General features: G+C 43.8%; 1 protein-coding gene and 1 long non-coding RNA gene across 3 annotated transcripts in view; one reads left to right on the top strand and one right to left on the bottom strand.

Moving 5' to 3' along the window:
- CRACD (capping protein inhibiting regulator of actin dynamics) overlaps window positions 1-17,533 on the bottom strand; it is a 288,315-nt gene that overhangs the window by 30,843 nt on the left and 239,939 nt on the right. The window contains exon 1 of one of the 2 annotated variants that reach the window (XM_055588638.1): window positions 1,376-1,633. The exons of the other annotated variant lie outside the window; for it this stretch is intronic. Coding sequence (XP_055444613.1) covers window positions 1,376-1,476 — 101 coding nt within the window. The 5' untranslated portion in view covers window positions 1,477-1,633. Of the gene's footprint in view, window positions 1-1,375; window positions 1,634-17,533 lie in introns of those variants that run through there. 2 annotated transcript variants of the gene reach the window in all.
- On the top strand, window positions 1,764-8,069 carry LOC129657885 (uncharacterized). Its single transcript, XR_008717145.1, has 3 exons — window positions 1,764-1,880; window positions 2,127-2,158; window positions 6,047-8,069. It is a non-coding gene; the product is annotated as an uncharacterized LOC129657885 (long non-coding RNA).

The raw sequence follows: 17,533 nt of genomic DNA, 5'->3' as shown, positions 1-17,533 counted from the left end.
GTCCCTCGGGAATAAGAGAGCATGTCTCCTACACAGCATGTTTTAGAGCCACTCACTGGGAGAACTCTGCGTACTTGCTACCTGTTTGTGGAGGACCCAGGACAGAAAGCACTGCAGAAATTTTAGCTGCAGGAGCCCTTTTCCTGATGAGCTGTCAAGTATGTCAAGCAGCCCTTTTTAAGCAACATGAAGATCTCGAAGTATGAGGCAAGAATTTCTCTCTCTCAGATTTTAATCACATTGGGAAGAAAAATACGTACATCTAAAACAAAGACTTGATGAGGACTGGAACTGCTGATGGGCACTATCGGAATAAAGAGTCTCTCTGTCGAGACTCCTCAGGAATTCAGAGGGGTGGGGGCACATGTGCTAAGGAGACTCTAAATGGGCATTCTGCATTGGGCAGCTTATCAGTGGTAGGTTCCTAACAATAAGAACACTTCACTTGAAAGGCTGGACTTCAGAGGAATTCTAGACTTCTAACCTGACTGTGAGGTATAGGTTGGGTGAACTGCAGGAAGAGGGGGCAGCAGATGCCAACTGTTCCTCACTTGATCTGGGAAATTAAGCTATTTCTGGGAAGGAATACACAAGGACAAAATCACACACTTTCTGTAAGGTAAGACAGGCACACTTCCACAATGCCAGGCACACAGGCAGCTATCCCAGAGCTGAGAGCTCTACTTCTTCCTCTCCCCTCCCCCACAGAAAGGGGTCCCATCAGGAGGTTTTATTAGTGATGAAGGGCAGGAAAGAAGAGCCAGTACTGGGGGAAAGGGGTCTCTGGCTGGTACCTCTGAGCTGAATTACAGAAAAGCTGCAGGCAGGGTCCTGACCAAGTTTCTTGGGAAGACTGAGTACCAAATTATATCATCAAATTGGCCAAATTACCAGCAGTATGATAACAAAACATGAAGTTTAGAGACAAAAGACTTGGACATAAGCCTCCTGGCTGTGTGATAATAAAAACAATAATAACCACCAATTGCGACTTTGATGAAAACACTGTGCTGAAAACTTTACTTTAGTGATCTCATCACCAATTTATTGTTGCAAATAAAACTCAGGGGGTAAATAGCCTTATATGGTAGTGCTAGCGGTAAAGAATCTGGCTGGCAATGCAGGAGACACAAGAGACGCAGGTTCGATTCCTGGGTCAGGAAGATCCCCTGGAGTAGGAAATGGCAACCCACTCTGGTGTTTTTGCCTGGAGAATCCCATGGACAGAGGAGCCTGGTGGGCTACAGTTCATGGGGTCACAAAGATTTGGACACTAGTAAAGCGACTTAGTACACAAGTAGGCAAAGTCACCTAAATAGAAGCTGTAGCATGAGAAACTAGAGAAGGCAGTGGCACCCCACTCCACTACTCTTGCCTGGAAAATCCATGGACGGAGGAGCCTGGTAGGCTGCAGTCCATGGGGTTGCTAGGAGTCGGACACGACTGAGCGACTTCACTTTCACTTTTCACTTTCATGCATTGGAGAAGGAAATGGCAACCCACTCCAGTGTTCTTGCCTGGAGAATCCCAGGGACAGCGGAGCCTGGTGGGCTGCCGTCTATGGGGTCGCACAGAGTCGGAGACGACTGAAGTGACTTAGCAGCAGCAGCATGAGAAACAGGATTCAGAACAGCTGACGTCTATGGGGTCGCACAGAGTCGGACACAACTGAAGCAACTTAGCAGCAGCGGCAGCATGAGAAACAGGATTCAGAACAGCTGAACACAATCCCAGGCCAGGCAGCTGAAGTGTTTTAAAGTGGTAGAAGGTCTCTAGTATTCCTTCTTTTGGGCGGAGCAGTGGGAGAGGAATACAGGATGCCAATGTCATGTGGGCTGGAATATGGGAAGGCTGGAGATACTGAATAGCTGGAATAATCGGTAAGCCTTCGGCTACATAGCACGACACTGTGGAGTAGCAACCCACTTTATGAAATATGAGGCATTGTTTTAGCATATGAATACAAGAGGAAATTAAATGTGTCATTATGTCCTCGTTCCTCAGAAACTTTGTGACCTATGCTACAAAATGAACTTCCAAATTCACCCAAAGATGCTAGGAATTAAAATTTCATTCAAAGTTATGGAATCAAACCTTTTAATATCCTGTCTAAATTTTTTTCTCAGATTCCCTGGCTAGGATTCAGATGAAAGAAGAGGTGACGAACTTCATTTTCTACACAGTGTTTTTACAAATGGCTTATGTATACACAGAGGCTCTCAGATATTCTTACAAACACATATATGCACAAGTCCACTTTAGATGCTTCATAAATGTTTACTAATGTCTCACAGTTATATGCACTTAACAGGCCGACACTGGAAGGCCAAGTTCTCCTCCAGTTTCCAAGTCAATCTTCTGGCTGAATCATAACATTTTTTTTTTTTTAATGTGGACCATTTTTAAAGTCTTTATTGGATTTGTTACAATATTGCTTCTGTTTAATGTTTTGGTGTTTTGGCCTTGAGGCATGTAAGATCTTAGCTCCTGACCAGGGATGAACACACACTCCCTACACATTGGAAGGCAAGTCTTAACCACTGGGCAGCCAGGGAAGTCCTTGAATCATGAAGTTTAACTCTCAGCTCCAATTCTTTTTTTCCAGGAAAACTAAGAACTAACAGTTTCCTGCTCTTCTGTGTTTGTCCCAAATGTTCCTTGCTGCTAGCCAGGATTTAATGTCCCCACATTCCCCACTTCTAGATGATCTTATTGCAAAATAGAGAAAATGAACAGTAATAGGAGGAGGAGTAATAATTATACTAGTGTAGTCAAGTAGTAACATTAATACTGGCTAAATTTTATTGGGCACTTGCTATGTCCCCTCCATATGTGATAACTTCTTTAACATAACATCTCAATCCTTGTGATATACACTATTTAAAGCTTATGTGGTAGGAACTATTATTAAGCCCATTTATAGATGAGGAAACTGTGGCTGAAGACAGTGAGTGACTTGCCATAAATTAAATGACTGTATATGTGTGAACCTGTTTCTGGCCTGTGTTCTACTGGTCTATTTGTCTGTTTTTATAGCAAGAGTCCCATGCTGTCTTAGTTACTATAGCTTTTTTCTCACACCACCCCCCCCAAATTCTTTATTTATTTTTGGTTGCTCTGGGTCTTCGTTGCTGTGTGTGGGCTTTCTCTAGTTGTGGCGAGTGGACACTACTCTTCACTGCAACGTGCAGGCTTCTCACTTCAGTGGCATCTCCCAAGGGCTCCAGAGCACGTGGGTTTCAGTAGCTGTGCACAAAAGGGCTTAGGTGCTCTACGGCATTTGGGATCTTCCCAGACCAGGGGTTGAACCGGTGTCTCCTGCAGTGCCAGGTGGATTCTCACCCACTGTACCACCAGGGAAGTCTTACAGCTGTTTCATGAGTCTTGGTATCTAGCAGTTTATGTTCTCCAGCTTTGTTTTTTTCCCCAGGTGGCTATACTTATCTCTGCATTTCTACATAAACTTACATATACACAGACACACACAGACACACACACACTCTTAACACTCCTAGGATTGCTTCTGTGATGGCATCTGTAAATAAACTGATTTATTTACTGGATCTGTAAATAAACTCTGAGGATAACTCATATCTTTACAGCAGTCATTCTTTTCATACATGAACACTGGATATCCCTTCATTTATCTAGATCCTCTTTACTTTCTCTCCATAAAGTTTTGTAGTTTTCTGCATAGAGGTCTTTTACATATTTTCATAGATTTAGTCCTACATATATGATGTTTCTGAATCTACTGTAAATGGTATAGTTTAAAATGTTTATTTTTCTAATTGTTTATTGGCAGAGTATTAAAGTATCACCTGGTTATTGATTATTGACATCATAATTAGGCTTAACTAAATTTATTTATTAATCATAGTAATGTGATTGTTGATTCTTTTGGATTTCCTATGTATACAATCATTTTATCTGTGACAAAAGACAGCTTTATTTGTTTGTTTTCTTTCTTTCTTCTTTTTTGGCCACACCATGGTTTGTGGGAGCCTTGTTTTGTGACTGGGGATTAAACCTGGGCCCCTTACTGTGGAAGCACAGAGTCCACTACGGGACCATCAGGGAATTACCCTATTTGTTCATTTTTCAATCTCCCTCTTCCTTCCTTCCTTCCATACTGCAATTAGCTAGGATCTTCATAGGAACTTAAACAGAAGTGGTGATGGTAGACTTTATCATGTTCCCAAACTGACCAAAAAAGCGTTCAATATTTTTCCATAAATTATGAGGTTAGCTAGGCTTCTCAGATGGTGCCAGTGGTAAAGAACCCACCTGCCAATGCAGGAGACATAAGAGACGTAGGTTTGATCCCTGGATTGGGAAGACCCCTTGGAGGAGGGCACGGAAACCCACTCCAGTGTTCTTGCCTGGAGAATCCCCATGGACAGAGAAGCTGGTGTCCTATGGTCCACTGGGTAGCAAGGAGTCAGATATGACTGAAGTGATTTAGCTATAGAATTTCTGTTATATTATTGTTTCTTTGAAAAGACTTCCCTGGTGGCTCAGATGGTAAAGCGTCTGTCTACAATGTGGGAGACCTGGGTTCGAGTCCTGGGTTGGGAAGATCCCCTGGAGAAGGAAATGGCAATCCACTCTAGTACTATTGCCTGGAAAATTCCATGGACAGAGGAGCCTGGTAGGCTACAGTCTATGGGGTCGCAAAGAGTCAGACACGACTGAGCGACTTCACTTTCACTTTTTCTTTGAAAAGATAGGCAATCTGTCTCTTACAACTGATTTTAAGATTTTCCTTTGTCTTTGGTTTTCTCAGTTATTATCTGTTGTGGCTAGGTGTGAATTTCTTCTGATTTATCTAGCTCAGGTACATAATACTCCTTAAACCCATGGCTTGGCGTCTTTCCTCACTTTGGGAAAATTCTCAGCCATTGTTTCTTCAAATACTGCTTCTGCCCCATTTTTCCCTATTCTTCCTCTGATTCTGCAATGTTAGCCCTTTACAATATAAGTCATGTCTTTCATGGTCTTTTCTGTATTCATCATTCTTTTTAATCAATATGATTCAGTCTGGATTTTTCTACTGACCTAACTTTCGGCTCATTAATGTTCTCTTTAGCGGTGTTCAGTCTGCTGTTAAAACTACCTACTGAGTTCTTACTATCAGTAGCAGTTTTCAGACCTAGAATTTCTATTTGATTCTTTTTAATAGATTCCAGTTGTCTCGTGAAATTATTCATCTTGTCAACTATTTTACTGAATATATTAATCACAATTATTTGAAAAGCTCTGTCTGAAAAAGCAATATTTTAGTCCCTTTGGGTCTTTTTTTTTTGCTGTACAGCATGCAAGATCTTAGTTCCCAGACCAGGAATCAAACCTGGGCCCTCTGAGGTAGAAGCAGTGTCCTAACCACTGGACCACCAAAAAAATCCCTTTTTAAGAAAAAATATTTATTTTTATTTATTTGGCTTGGGTCTATTTCTATTTTCTTATTTTCCTCATAGTCTGTTTCTTAAATGCCTGGTAATTTTTTATTGAATTAACACATATGCATGAAAAATTGTAAAGGCTGGGTACTCTCCTTCCAGAGAGGATTTGCTGGTTCCTCTAGCAAGCAGTGAAGGAGTAGATCACATCAATCCAATCAGGATGATCCAGTGATTAGCAACCTTTGTAACGCTCAGGCTACCTCTGCTTTGTCCTTGCTTCTAGCATATAGGCCTCCTGGAGTCTCAGATAAAAACCTGGGTTATTATATGTAAAATAGATGACCAGTGCAAGTTCAATGCATGAAGCAGGGCACTCACAGCCAGTGCTCTGGGACAATCCAGAGGGATGGGGTGGGGAGGGAGATGGGAGGGGGGTTCAGGATGGGGGAACACATGTACACACATGGCTGATTCATGTTGATGTATGGCAAAGGCCACCACAATATTGTAGTTATCCTTCAATTAAAATAAATAAATTAATTAAAAAAAACAACAAATGGGTTATTTCCTAAAAGTCCTTCTCCTTGTTAGGTTGGTGAGTCTTGAAACTGTGTACAAAACCCCTGTGTCCTTGTCTTTTGAAGGAAAATGCTGATTCAAGAGTTAATGACTGGGGACTTTCCTGGTGGCACAGTGGACAAGAATCCACCTGCCAATGCAGGAGACAGTTTTGATCCCTGGTTCAGGAAGATTCCAAACATCACAGAGCAACTAAGCCCTTGGATCACAACTACTGAGCCCAAACTTTAGGACCCGCAAGTTGCAACCACTGAGCCCATGCGCTGCGACTACTGCAGCCCATGCCTAGAGCCTGTGCACTGCAGCGAGAGAAGCCGCTGCAAGGAGAAGCCCACGCGCTTCAACGAAGAGCAGACCCCGCTCGCTGCAGTTAAAGAAAGGCTCCGCAAATCAACAAAGACCCAATGCAGCCAAAAATAAAAATAAATAATAAAAATTATTTTAAAAAGAAAGAAAAAATTGAGTAAAATTATATTAAAAAAGAGTTAATGACTGGGATATGTGAAGACGTAGAAACAAAGAACAGCTGTTGGACTAGGAAACTGATAACAATTTAGACTAAAATTCTGCCATATAGCAGAATCATCGAACTTACGGTTCCTTGAAAGATACAGATAAAGGTCTGACACACATTCCTAAGTTGTTTTTTATAGGAAGCAGAAGACAATGGCATCCCACTCCAGTACTTTTGCCTGGAAAATCCCATGGACGGAGGAGCCTGGTGGGCTACAGTCCATGGGGTCGCTAGAGTCGGACACGACTGAGCGACTTCACTTTCACTTTTCACTTTCATGCATTGGAGAAGGGAATGGCAACCCACTCCAGTGTTCTTGCCTGGAGAATCCCAGGGACGGCGGAGCCTGGTGGGCTGCCGTCTATGGGGTCGCACAGAGTCGGACACGACTGAAGCAACTTAGCAGCAGTAGCAGCAGCAGACCCCCTCCAGATGAAAACTGCTGACCACAAGAACACAGATCCTAGACTGGTTGAAACCAGAAGGTTGATGAAGCTTGAAACTCCACCTTGACGCCAACCAATCAGAGAATTGTCTATGAACTGATCATGCCCTGCTCCTTGAACACTATAAAACTCCTCACTACCCGCTCCAGGGTGGTTAAACAGTCTTAAGAGCATTAGCCCACTGTGGCCCCCTCTGCCTGGCAAAGCAATAAAAGCTCTTTTCTATATCACCCAAAACTCTGTCTCCATGTTTCTATGTGGCACCAGTGAACAGAGGCTGAGTTTTGGCAACAATCTCAAACTACAATTTTTGTCTTTCCAGCACCAAAGATTGCCAAAAATTCTGCTGTTTTTCAGCCTTCATTCTTGTGCAGCTTTACCAACAAATGCCTCAAAAGGAAAACTGTTACTTAGATTTAGGTTTCATTCTGGGCTTCTCTCCTCTTGGGGAATTTAGTCCCTCAAGTCCAGTCTCAAACTCTAATTTTTGTGTTCCCAGCCCCATGAGTTTGCCTACAGCTCTTCTGCCTTCTTTTCCTCTTGGTGGCCACCCTGAACATTTCTGGTCTCTTGGCCTATACTCAAAGAGTCAATAATGCCCACTGGAAAGAAGCAATATGCAGAAAGTATGGCTCAATTCAGTGGCTCTCCCTTCTCTCCAGGATCTCATTGCTCAAGTCTGGGCCCCAGCAGCAATCTGACACCTTCAAACAGACATCCCTGTTAGAATATTTTATTTGTATTTTCAGTTGTTTTGGTGAGAAGACTGATTTGTTATAAGCTACTTCATCACAGCCAAAAGTGAAAGAACTAATTTTTTTTTTTTTTTTTTTTGATATTTACTAAGTTTCTACACACGTCAGAATCTGTTTTTTGATATGGCCATTCCTGTTATGAGAATTACTTTACTTTTTCTGTTATACACATTAGTTTATTTTGCCTTTTCGTATGATAATTCCAAAATTTAACTTGAGGATAAACACAGAAGCAGCTGTGACATAAAAGGAAAGAGTCACTTGGCAATGCCCTGAGTCCTCCAGTGCTGGTATCCAGCCTCCCAGAACACAGGCAGGAAGACAATACCTACTTTTTAAAGTGATGAAAAACATTTGTACCTTTCTCTTATATCTGTTTTTGTGCCTTTTTTAAAGCCCTGAGAAGAAATGGCAGAGGAGAATGGTCACTGATTTATTAGTAACACTAATGAACACTCTCTTCCAGATAATTCACTTTACATAACATGAGTTTAACATTACATCCTTGGCAATTTGTGTAACTTTAGATCTTTGGTAATCATGGTTACCAATTTTGTCTCCAAACAACTCTACAATGCAGATTATTTTCTTTTCTCTGAAGAGGAAGCTGACACAAAGAGTGGGTAAGAATGTTGTCCAAAGTTCCAGATTTTGAGACAGGGCTGGAGTGGAAACTGAATAGCCCACGTGCAGAGATCTCAGCTTGAAACTATGTTCTAATGAACAAAGAGCTCGGTGGGATCTTTGTCCTTAACCAGCTGGGAACTATGAATTACGTGATTAGGAGGTGGAGGGGCAATTTACCACAAATTGCACCTTAGCCAAGTTCATCTGGACTTCTTTATTCTTGACATTTACAGATCTTTCACGATTGATTGCAAAGTAGGACAGTTCTCCCCTTTCTGTTTATTAAGAGTGAGCCAAGAGGCAAGGGGTCTCTGCGCCTCCGTGCTGCAACTTATCCTCGGAGTATCTGTTCAAATGGAAGAAATGGGACCTGCTGTGGCCAACTTCTCTTGTGATGCTTAGAATACCTAGCATTCTCTTGATCAACTGTGAGATGTATAAAGACCTCTAAAACTCCCCAGATTTTTAACTTCTAACTGAAAGATTATCAATACAGTCATTTAACAGTCATCTTAATTTAAGCAAGATCTGAAGTCAAATGTAAAGCACATGGGGGAAAAGCAAACTCTAGAGGACAGGAAGAGAGGCCCACTTGGGAAATTTAGAACAACACTGGGCCCTGAGGAACTGTTTTCATAAGCTTAGAGAAGAATCACTGAGCCATGACATACAGACGCCACAAAAATGGTCCCTTTGGACTTGGAGGTCCAAAGAGCAGAGAAGTTCCTGGGGCCTTATAGAAAGAAAGGATTCACAACTCTCATTTCTAGATTTCTGTTCTGGTTTTTTTGTTGTTGTCATTGATAATATTGTTATTTGCAGAGAGACTGGGATTCCAAACATCTATCAGAAGCTTCTAATCAGCTCATGGAGACCACTATTCATCTTTCTCCTCAATGTCTTACTGACTCGTTTGGTTATCCTTCCAAAGGCAGAGACAATAGAATGGCCTGAGACTACTCTTTGGGCCTTAACAATCAGTTTTTAAAAAAAACGATTTATTTATTTGGCTTTGTCGGGTTAGTTGAATCATGCAGGTTCTTTCCAGCATATGGACTCTCCAGTTGCAGTGCAGGAGGATTTCAGTAGTTGTGGCGTGCAGGCTTAGTTGCTCTGTGGCATGTGGGATCTTAGCTCTCCGACTGGACATCAAACCCATGTCCCCTGCATTGCAAGGCAAATTTTATACACTGAAATACCAGGGAAGTCCCAATAATCACTTTTAATAACTCACTCCAATACTATACTCTCTTCTACCCACCTGTCTCCAGCTACACTAGTGGACCCCGTTGCTGCAGTTTAGTCGCTAAGTTGTGTCAGACTCTTGCAACCCTACGGACTGTAGCCCGCCAGGCTCCTCTATCCATGGGACTTCCCAGGCAAGAATACTGGAGTGGGTTGTCATTTCCTTCTCCAGGGGATCTTCTTGATCCAGGGATTGAACTGGTGTTTCCTGCACTGGCAGGCGGATTCTTTACCACTGAGCCACCAGGGAAGCTTACTACTTGGACTGATACTACAGTGGACCCTACTACTTGGCTAGCCCATTGTCTACAAATTTGACACAAACAAAAGCAAACTTATCAGGCGTTTCCCACAAAATTCCAATCTTTCCTATTTCTTTGTTACTATCATCCCATAGGTTCTGTGCTACAATATTTTGTCAGTGAAGTCAGATCCAGGTTAGGGGAAAGGTATTGTACCAAAGGCCTTAATGAGTAACATTATCTGCCCTTTCACAGGTAGAAATCCTTCAAAAATAATATCAAAATCAATGAGTAAGACTGCAGATCCTGAGCTCCGGGACCCATTTAAACCTGCACTGGATCACGGCTGTGCCTGGAGTCCTGCAGAGTTCCTCGCCCCATCTCCAGCGAGTCCCTAATGGAAACCAGCACCAGGAGAGAGAGCTGCGACCCAGGGCGGCAGCAGTCCTCACCAGCCAGCAGTCTCTGCTGACTCTGTGATCATCAAGGCATGACTTGTCCTTTTGGACAAAGAAGCTGAGGACCGGAAGGTAAAGAGAGAGGCTTTATCAAGACAGAACTGAAGGATTCCCTGGTGGTCCAGTGGCTAGGACTCAGTGCTCCCAACACAGGGGGTCCGGATTTGGCTCTGGTCGGGGAACTAGATCCTACATGCTGCAATTACAAGAACCCAAATGCTGCAAGGAACATCAAAGATATCCTATGTGCTGCAACTAAGATGCATCGCAGCCAAATACATTTCTTTTTTAAAAAGAACTGAAACCAGGAGGGACAGTGACAATAATGTTCACTAGCCCTTCAACTGCCCTTTGCAGATCCTCTGTTTATTTCCTGTAATACGACTGACATCTGTAAATGATCTCCAACTGAAGTCTCCTCCGATTCCACTTCCTCTCAAACCTGACATTCATCTTTAAGCAGTTAATTCGCCAGCTCAGAAACCTCTAGCAGTTCCTTTTTGCCAAATTCTACCAGATGAAGCTGCAGTGGCTGCCTGGCACTTAAGGCTCTTCATGACGGCATTTAGGGACCCTTAAGCACGCTGGTTTTCTGAAGCAGAGGCCCTGCAAGCAGGGATTTAGTACTCAGACTGAAGCCAGTGTCCTCCCTATGAAACCTGGTTCTCCCACTTACAGCTGTGTGGCCTTGGGCATGTCACTAAACCTCCAGGGTCATCGGTTTCCTTATCTGTAAATGAGGATGATAATATGACCTACTTCATGAAGCTTAGGGCTTCTCTGGTGGTTTAGATGGTAAAGAATCTGCCTGCAATGTGGGAGACCTAGGTTCAATCCCTGGGCTGGGAAGACCCCCTGGAGAAGGGAAAGGCTACCCACTCCAGTATTCTGGCCTGGAGAATCCCATGGACAGAGGAGCCTGGTGGGCTACAGTCCATGAGTTCACAAAGAGTCAGACACGACTGAGTAAGCACAGCACATGGGGCTTATTTAGGATTAAATGAGCTACCATAGGCAAAAACCTTAGAGTAATGTGTTTACATAAATATTACCTGTTATTATCAAGTGTTACCCCACTTCAAACATCCAGAAATGCAAACCCAACCATTCAGTCCCCCAAATACCCTCTCTTGGCTCCATCACTGCATGGGCTCTTCCTCCCCATGACTGACTGCCCAGTGCCAATCTCTCAGTACAGGTCCTACTTATCCTTCACGGTCCAACTGACACCTTATCAATCCCACACAGCCTTGCCTGTTTTGCTGGAAGAAGGGGATCTTTTCTCCCTCAGAAAGCCCTATGCATGCACTTCTCGTTACATACATGTTTATGTTATGGTTACTAAAATCATGCCTTAAATGAGAAGGAAAACAAAAGTGCTTTCGCACTGTAAGATGTATCATATTTTCACTACAGCACTTGGAGTTGCATGAGGGTAGGAATCATAACTGTTATCTTTGTTTCTCCCATGAAAGTGTGAAAGTGTTAGCCGCTCAGTCGTGTCCGACTCTTTGCAACCCCATGGACTATAGCTCTGCCAGGCTCCTCTGTCCATGGAATTCTCCAGGCCAGAATACTGGAGTGGGTAGCCATTCCCTTCTCCAGGGGATCTTCCTGACCCAGGGATCGAACCTGGGTCTCCTGCACTGCAGGCAGACTCTTTAGCATCTGAGCCACCAGGGAAGCCCATACCAAGGAAGTCCATGATAGGGAAGCCCAGTTTCTCCCACAGTGCTTTACAAAATAAAGGCTGTAAGTTTTTTTAGTGGGTGAGTAAAGGATTAACCGGGTACCGGAGTTCATCAGAGGGGTTTTCAATAGAGAGGTCACTGAGGGAGTGAAAGTCCTGAGAAGGCAAAAAGTGAGCAAGTGAGGATGATCAGCATTTTCAAAGGTTCCTTCCAGGCCTCCTTCTCAACTCAAACCAGCAAACTGCTTCTGGCTTTGTTTCCCATCTCTCTCTCACCAAGTTTTCCAGGTTTCCTTCTGTGTCAGTTATAGTTCTTAGCTGCAAGTAAGAGAAACCAACTTTGTCTCACTCAACCAAGAGAAAAGCTGCTAGGATTTCCCTCGTGGTCCAGTGGTTAGGATCCCACCCGCCAATGCAGGGGACATGGGTTTGATCCCTGGATGGGGAAGATTCTATATGCCATGGGGCAACTAAGCCCAAGTGCCACAACTACCAAAGCCTTAGTGCCTAGAGCCTGTGCTCTGCAACGAGAGAAGTCTCCGCAATGAGAAGCCCATGCACCACAGTGAAGAGTAGCCCCCGCCTGCCATAACTAGAGAAAGCCTGTGTGCAGCAAGGAAGGTGCAGCCACAGATATATAAATAATTTAAAAAAGAAATTTCTGAGATGAAAACGGGAATGTATATTTTAAGCAAATTCTATTTTCCTATTTTTTCAATTTTAAAAATATTTAAAGAGCCATTTTTAAACTCTTTGTCCGAAGTTTAGAGCCCATGCTCCACAAGAGAATAGCCTCTGCCCGCAGCAACAAAGACCTAGTGCAGCCAGAAATTAAAATAATAATGATAATAAATAAATTAATTAGGAAAAGAAAAGCTACAAGATGAGGGCTCAAAGGACAACCAAAGTTAGAGTGAAAGCCTGGAGAAAGACAGCGGTGAAGAGAGCTCTAGAGGTCAAGGCATCAGGAACCACAGCAGCTGTCCCAGCTCCCCCCCCCACACCCCCCCCCCAAAGAGCCCAGTTACAGCCTGCTCTCCTGATTGTGTCTTTACTTCCTGGATCCACCTGCCCAGTCAAAGCCCTAGGAGACAAAGGCTGATTGGCCGGGCCAGATCACATGTTCAGGCTAGGCTTCAGCAGGAGGGCAAGTAGAAGATCCCGGCCTTTTGGCTTCTGACCTAGGAAGCAGGCACCAAGTTCTGTCAGAAGGGCACACAGCAAAACTGATTTCCTGAAAGGAAATTTGGGTGCTGTGGAGAAGGAGAACCAGAAGCTAATAGATGAATGACCCAAACTAGCCACCACACTATGCTTTGGGATCCCCTTTTGATTCTTGTCTCTCATTCAGCCCATCCATACAGACCAGTCATTTGAACAGCTAGCTCTCTGGTGTTCGGATTCCACTTGTCCTCCAAGAGGCTGCCTTTCTTCTCCATGGCACATGCTGTGGCCTGAGAGCAAAGGATGCCACACCCCATGCTCCTGGATGTCCACACCTAGCTCCAGTGCCCTATGCCCATGCCTCTCTGCAGAAGTGGCAGAGATCAGATAGAGGGTGCATGATGGGCCTGTGGCCTGGAGCTTAAGCCCTAGAAAGGGACAGTAGAGAGAGAAGGTGAGAAGGAAAATAAAACGAAGTTATCCCTTAGACATACTATTGCATCCCTCACCCACTGGGCAGTGAGTGCTAAGGAGCACAGGGAGGAGTCAAGCAGAGCCATCTCCATTTTAAGTTGTGTTGTCTGGAAGTACTGCTTCCAGTGGGGTCTGGTGTGAAAGGAACAATGAAACGGGAGAGAAAGTTTGCTGGTGGAGGTGTTTGGGGGTAAAAGTCCCCTCGTGAATAAAATGTGACACAAGACAGGGATGATCTCCTTTTTTGTTCCTGGTTTGTGTCATCTGCATGTGACAGCTGGAACAGAGGCAGCCACATTGGAGCCATGAGGAAATAAGCCTGGGGATAGCCATACTCCCTGAAAATGCCAGAGAAGAAAAGGAATCAAACTGGATCTTGATTATGTTGCTAGGTTGCTGCATCAATGGTCCTTGGAACATGGAAAGTCATCTAGACTATCAGGAATCAGATAATATACTTCATTACCATTGCAGAAAGATACCAGTAGATGTGTTTTCTGTTAACTCATAATGCCTGACACAGTCTTCTAGCCACTACTCTAAACTCTGGGCACATCTAAGACCCACTGACATCACCTAACCTTGGAGTAAGAGCCTACAGAGGGAAATTCTCCCCACCCAAAAAAGGAGAAGGCTCTCTGCAGCTGCACAGTTAACACATGTCTCAGGCCAGCCCTCCTACTCCTTCTCCTTTGTCTTTTTTGGACAAGCATCATGTAATTTGGGACCATAGATATTGGGTAATTACCATGGCAATGATTAGGGATTCACTTCAGGAATAAGGAAATATAATTATAGTTCAATTGCAGCTTGTTTCCATGACAACAGGGGCAATTGTAATTGATCAGCACTTTTCTTCCTAAACAGAGCCGTGCGTCTCATTTAAATGAAATGCTGAAGAGCAATTAACTATCATCATCAAACAAACTAGAGTTGCTGGAAGAGACTGAAGTCAGATTACATTTTGTGTGACATCTTGGAGACTCATCCTGGACTCTGACATTCTATGAAAATACACAGTTCTCAATGGGCTAAAGGGTACCAAATCACCTATAATTACAGGAGAAATAGGATATGTCATAAAAAATTCAAGGAAGAGGAAGAAAGTTTGGAGTCTTAAAACACAGACACTGAGGACTGTAAGTCAAAGGATCATCTACTCCAGCCTCTAGGCTCAGTCTCCGGTCTACATCACGTAGGACGATCAATCATCTAGCCTGCCTCTAACATTCTGTAGGGACTCCTCAGCCTTCCATGCTACCTGTTCCACTCTTCAGGTGCCCCACCTGGAGTAAGGTCTTTTCACAAACCTCTCTAGCCACCGTGGGAATCAGTTTAGTCTTGGTCTATGCTTTGGAAATAGAAAACTAGTTATCAACATCCTCTTCATCTCAGTAGTAATATTAGCCTGCATTTGGAAAGTACTTTTTTATAGCAAATAGTGTCGGGTCCCATGAATTTTTAAAATAATTTTATTTGGTTTATTTATTTTTGGCTGTGCTGAGTCTTCATTGCTGCTTGGGCTTGTCTCTAGCTGCAGTGAGCAAGGGCTACTTTTTGTTGTGGTGCTCAGGCTTCTCACTGCAGTGGCTTCTCCTGTGTGGAGCACAGGGTCTAGGCACATGGGCTTCAGCAATTGCTGGGCATGGGCTCAGTAACTGCAGCTCACAGGCTTAGTTGTTCAGCGGCAAGTGTGATCTTCCCAGACCAGGGATCAAACCCATATCTCCTGCATTGGCAGGCACATTCTTTACCACTGAGCCACAAGGGAAGCCCCCACATGCATTTTTTGTCCTCATAATTATTCCGGAAGACAGCATATCCATTTAACAGATCAAGAGGCTGGCTTGGTTAAGGTCACACAGCTCTGAAAACACCTGGATTCACAAGAGGATCCTGGCTTCCAATCTACTGCCCTTCCACATTTTGTATCTCTAATAATTACTGAAACTGATCATCAGCCTTCTTTCTCCGAGACTTATTCAGCCCAGTCTACTCCTGCTTAGTCCTAATTTTCATGCATTTAATGTTTTTTGCACCTCTTGTCTATTCTCTGTTCAATTATAGCACATCCCAGGTTCTCATGGATAGAGAATAAATGATCAAGTAAAATAGTCTTTTCTGACTTCATCTTTTGAAAAGCAGTAAGGCCAAGGAACCGAAGCACACACAGTAATCAGAGAGCCTGAGCTTCACTGTAATTTCATTGGTGACATGCTGTCTCACTACACCAACCGTATAATTTTCCTTTTCCAGCAGGTCAAAGGGACAGAGATCCTCTTCACCACGGTGGGAAACTGAAGGATGAATTAGAAGAATACTGACTGGTACAGTGAGTGGGAAGAGTCAGTATGGTAAAAAGGGGAGGATTCATGTGTTCATTCATTCAATGAATAATTATTGAATGCCTGTTATGTGCTAGGCACAGTGCTAGAGGCTGGAAATAGGATGAAAGGTAAGGTGTGCAGGCCTACTTTTAAGGAAAAGTAAAGAAAGTTGTGAGAACAAGGGCAGGGGGTCCTGATCTAGGCTCAGGGGGCCAGAGAAAGCTTGCTCCCTGGAGGAAGGTGCATTTGTGCAGAAAACTGCAGGATGAAGAGGAATTAGATGAGGAAGGAGGTAGAGGTGGGGGATGGGGCTTTCCAGACGAATTACCATGTGCAAAATCAGCTGAGTTGGAGTCATATGGTAAGTCTATGTTTAACAATTTGGAGGAGCTGTCCAAGTGTTTTCCAAAGTGGCGGCATCATTTTACATTATCAGCAAGTAGGAGGGTTCCAATTTCTTACATCCTTATCAAAACTTTTAGACAGTGGATTTGGTTTTATGGAGTTGTACAGTCCATGGAATTCTCCAGGCCAGAATACTGGAGCGGGTAGCCTTTCCCTTCTCCAGGGGATCTTCCCGACCCAGAGATCAAACCCAGGTCTCCTGCATTGCAGGCGGATTCTTTACCAACTGAGCTGTCAGGGCTTCCCTGGTGGCTCAGAGGGTAAAGCATCTGCCTGCAATGCAGGAGACCTGGGTTTGATCCCTGGGTCAGGAAGATCCCCTGGAGAAGGAAATGGCAACCCACTCCAGTACTCTTGCCTGGAAAATCCCATGGACAGAGAAGCCTGGTAGACTCAGTCCATGGGATCGCAAAGAGTCAGACATGACGGAGAGACTTAACTTTCTATCAAAACTTACTATTGTCTGTCTTTTTTACTACAGTCTTCCTAATGGGTGTGAAGTGATCAGGTCAGAACCTGTGCCCCAGGAAGAGGACTCAGAAAGAAACGGAGACTATATGGGCAGAGATCCTGCCTAGGCAGTGAGGGGTTCAAGCCACATACTGGGTACCCCAGTCCTGGGGTCCAATGCAGGGAAGATGAGCCCTGGTGGCTGGTTGGAGGGCCAGTCAGAGGGACTAACAGGAGGGCTTTGGGAAGCCTGGACTTTTTTCTTAGGAGTAGTGGGCACACTGAAATACAAAACCCTAATCTTTTTTCCTTTTCCCCCCAAACTTTAAATGTCTTCTTTTGTATTGGGGTTTAGCCAATTGCCAATGTCATGGCAGTTTCAGGTGAACAGGGAAGGGACTCAGCCATACACGTATCCATTCTCCCTCTATACTCCCTCCCATCCAGGCTGGCACACAACACTGAGCAGAGTTCCATGTGCTATACCTAGGTCTTTGTTGGTTATCCATTTTAAATATAGCAGTGTATACATGCCCTTCCCAAACTACCCAACTGTCCCTTCCCCCAAGCCCCCTCCAACCCCACCCCCACAACCATAAATTTGTTTTCTAAGTCTGTGAATCTCTTTCTGTTTTGTAAGTAAGTTCATCTGTATCATTTTTTAGATCCCACATAGAAGGGATGTCATATGATATTTTTCCTTCTCTTTCTAACTTACTTCACTCAGTATGATCCTCTCTAGGTCCAAACACAGA

The sequence above is a fragment of the Bubalus kerabau genome, chromosome 7, assembly GCF_029407905.1.
Source record: "Bubalus kerabau isolate K-KA32 ecotype Philippines breed swamp buffalo chromosome 7, PCC_UOA_SB_1v2, whole genome shotgun sequence".
In the NCBI taxonomy this organism is placed as follows: Eukaryota; Metazoa; Chordata; class Mammalia; order Artiodactyla; family Bovidae; genus Bubalus; species Bubalus kerabau.
Note: the sequence above shows the minus strand (reverse complement) of the source record. Positions and strands in the feature narration are given on the sequence as shown.